The sequence below is a fragment of the Rhagoletis pomonella genome, unplaced genomic scaffold, assembly GCF_013731165.1.
Source record: "Rhagoletis pomonella isolate Grant_MI unplaced genomic scaffold, Rhpom_1.0 Rhpom_scaffold_15304, whole genome shotgun sequence".
Lineage (NCBI taxonomy): Eukaryota > Metazoa > Arthropoda > Insecta > Diptera > Tephritidae > Rhagoletis > Rhagoletis pomonella.
In genome coordinates, this window is record NW_023473826.1 from 650 (window position 1) to 3,656 (window position 3,007).

General features: G+C 46.9%; 1 protein-coding gene across 1 annotated transcript; it reads left to right on the forward strand.

Annotated features, from left to right (window-relative positions):
• Positions 1-266: 266 nt before the first annotated feature.
• On the forward strand, positions 267-2,772 carry LOC118757203 (nuclear factor of activated T-cells 5-like; the record flags this gene model as incomplete). Its single annotated transcript, XM_036491934.1, is given in 2 exon segments — positions 267-2,009; positions 2,097-2,772. Coding segments are annotated over 2 exon segments (2,059 nt in total), but the record flags the coding sequence as incomplete, so codon positions are not given.
• Positions 2,773-3,007: the final 235 nt, after the last annotated feature.

Below are 3,007 nucleotides of genomic sequence, written 5' to 3' on the forward strand. Positions count from 1 at the left end.
TAGACACTATAGTTGTAACATATAGATTTGAACCAAATTAGCATAAGTCCCTAGCATATTTGACCTAGCAGTAAGCGTATATTTAAGTTTTCGTTAAAATATATATTAACATATATTTTTCAATACCAAAACAAAAAAGAGTAACTTAATATGTTTGTCCACATTTTCAATGACATATAGTTTTATTTTTATTTTCTTAACAAACGACATTCTATCACTGCTTCAACCTATCTGGGCGTTATTAACGGATTCTTATGTATATTTGTAGATGCTGGCACATTTATGGACACATCGAACCCCTTGGCCCCACCAATGGGCGGAGCTGGTGGCGCAGTACTTTGGCCAGCGCAAGAAACCAAACATGAAATCGATTCAGGTATGATGCCGCCACCAATCACTACACAAATGCCGATGGGCGTGCGACGCCCGTCATTGCCCACAGCCACACCCATGCTGACAGATCAACAGTTGGCCCATCTAAATGTTGCCGAAACACTCAAGACTGAGCTGATCGACGAAACGTCGCAAAGTTCTTTGGCTGAGTCGATACAGCCGACAGATGCCGTTATGGCCAATTGTGGCGCACCCATCAGTCCCACAGCTGCCATGCAGTTTCACTCACACTATGACCGCAAAACTAGCATGGACACAATGATGTATGATTCGAACAGCATGCCGGCCTTTCCAGTACAGCCGCCACCTTCCGTAGCAGCTGCTGTTGAGTTGGCCGTCAAGACGGAAATCGCTAAAGTTGTGGCACAGCAACAGCAGGCAGTCGCAGTGGACAAATTCATCACCGATTTGACCAAATCCACTGCAGTGGCAGACGACCCGAATGTGGCCGCCGTGGTTGCTGCAGCGGCTGCGGAGGAGTCGCTTTTCGGTGGCGTTGGTGGTGTTAATAGCGCCGTTGGTCCGGTCATTGATCATCCGTTCGGTGATATTATGCAGCAGGCAAATGCACAGCAACAGCCTCCTGTACTCGAACGCAGCTTATCCATATCGAGCAACTCCTCCTCTCACTCCAACAGCTCGAGCGGTTCTTCGCCACACAACAGCTTGACAGCTACACTTTCGGTATCGCCGAATAATTCGCTGAATGGTCATAATTCTCCCATCACCCAGGATATTATATTGAACTCGGAACCCGCCGCTGTGCTGAATGCTATGCCAATGCAACAACTCTTGCCCGCTCCACTGGGTGGCAACAGCGCTGCAGCCGTTTCAGCCAACGCAGTGGTCGAAGCTGCCGTTGCCGTTCCAGGTGGAACGACCACTGGCGCAGCAGTCGCCGATCCCAATAGTATCTCCACTGAAATGATCATGAATCCCGCAGTTTCACCGTCCACTATTTTGTGTTCAGCTAATGGTGCTGCCACTGCGGTGGTGCCGAATATCATGGCGCCACACCAAGTCACCATGGCCAATTCGATTTTGAATGACATTGCAATGCAGCCGCAGCCAACTCAACAAGATGCTGCCGTGGCAGCGCTTGCGCTCAGCAATATTATAATGAGTCCGCCGAATACGGCTGCTGCGGTGGTTGATAATGTTGCCAATGCGGAACAGGCAGCTGAACAACCTGTGACTGTGGCAACATCCACTGCTGTCAGTAATATGATTATTAAAGCTGCGGCCGATTTAATATCTAATCAGGAGCAACAACAACATCATCAGCAGCAACAACAACATCACCAGCAGCAACAACAACACCAACACCGACAGCAGCAACATCGCCTTCAGCAACAGCATCAGCAGCAGCAGCAGCAACTTCATCATCAACAACAACAACAGCAGCAGCAACAGTCACCGCAAGCATTGATGAATGGCGCGGCAGCAGCAGCCGCAGCAGCAGCGGCGGCGGCAGCGGCAGCAGCAGCAGCAGCCTCAAATGCCAATACAAGTCCCTTAGTTAACTTGCTTTTAAACCACCCAGACGTGTCGCCATCTGCAGCAGTCGCGGCAGCAGCAGCGGTCAATGAAGTTCAGTCACAATTCTCTTTGGGCATGTAAGTGTCACTTAACTATAATTTATACCCTACTACAATTTTTGAATATGTATGCTTATTCATCATTCTCTCTCTGTTCCACCACAGTCCTCCCACAACGCCACAGGAATCTCTCATCGTCGCATTGGCCACGGAAAATTCTATGCAAAAATCAGTGGCAGCCGCTGCCGTGACTACAAATGGTGCCATCGTTACTCAACAAACATCAGCTGCGGCGGCAGGCATTCATCCTGGCGCTGCGGTCGGACCTGTACCTCTTCAACCGCCTATTCCGCAAGAATTGACCACTATGTCAGATCAAGACTTGATTAGCTACATTAATCCAAGCACATTTGACCAAAGTGAGTATACATTTTTTGTGTTGATTTCTTGTTTGGTAATAATAATTGATCGACATATCTAAAGGGATATGGGTTTTGTTATAAAATATGTCATATTTTTATATAAAAAAATTAATGAGTTTTAAATAAACAAAGGGAAAACTGTGAGTACTGAGGATTAAAAGGGCTGCTATTCTCAACGGCTGAGTGGGAGATCGCCTCATCTCGGCTGCCGGTTCAAAAACCCTATCCCAGTGTATTGAATTTACATTGATATACGAAATTTTCACGATATATTATTGTTTAAGCGACTTATGCATTTCCCGCATAGACAAAGAACAGCGAACACCCACACGCATTTATATTGCATTCCCGCATAAACCAAGTGCAGCGAACACACACACGCACTTGTGTTTAAAAGTATTTCGCTCGTTCTTAATTGGGTATGCATTTTTTATGCAATTCTCAAATATCTCTTCGCTGAACTTAGTGAAGTGATAAGTCGCTGGCATTTTCAGCATGGTCAACGCTTAACTAGCTTGGCTATCACGCGGTGCTTTGAGCATCGCTCCCACTCCACTCCCGGAGTACTTTTTGGTATGGTAGTAAGCTCCGGCTTACAAGCCACACTGGGGCTCTGCATGAATGCATCCTCAAATAAATCCCTGCTCATTGCAC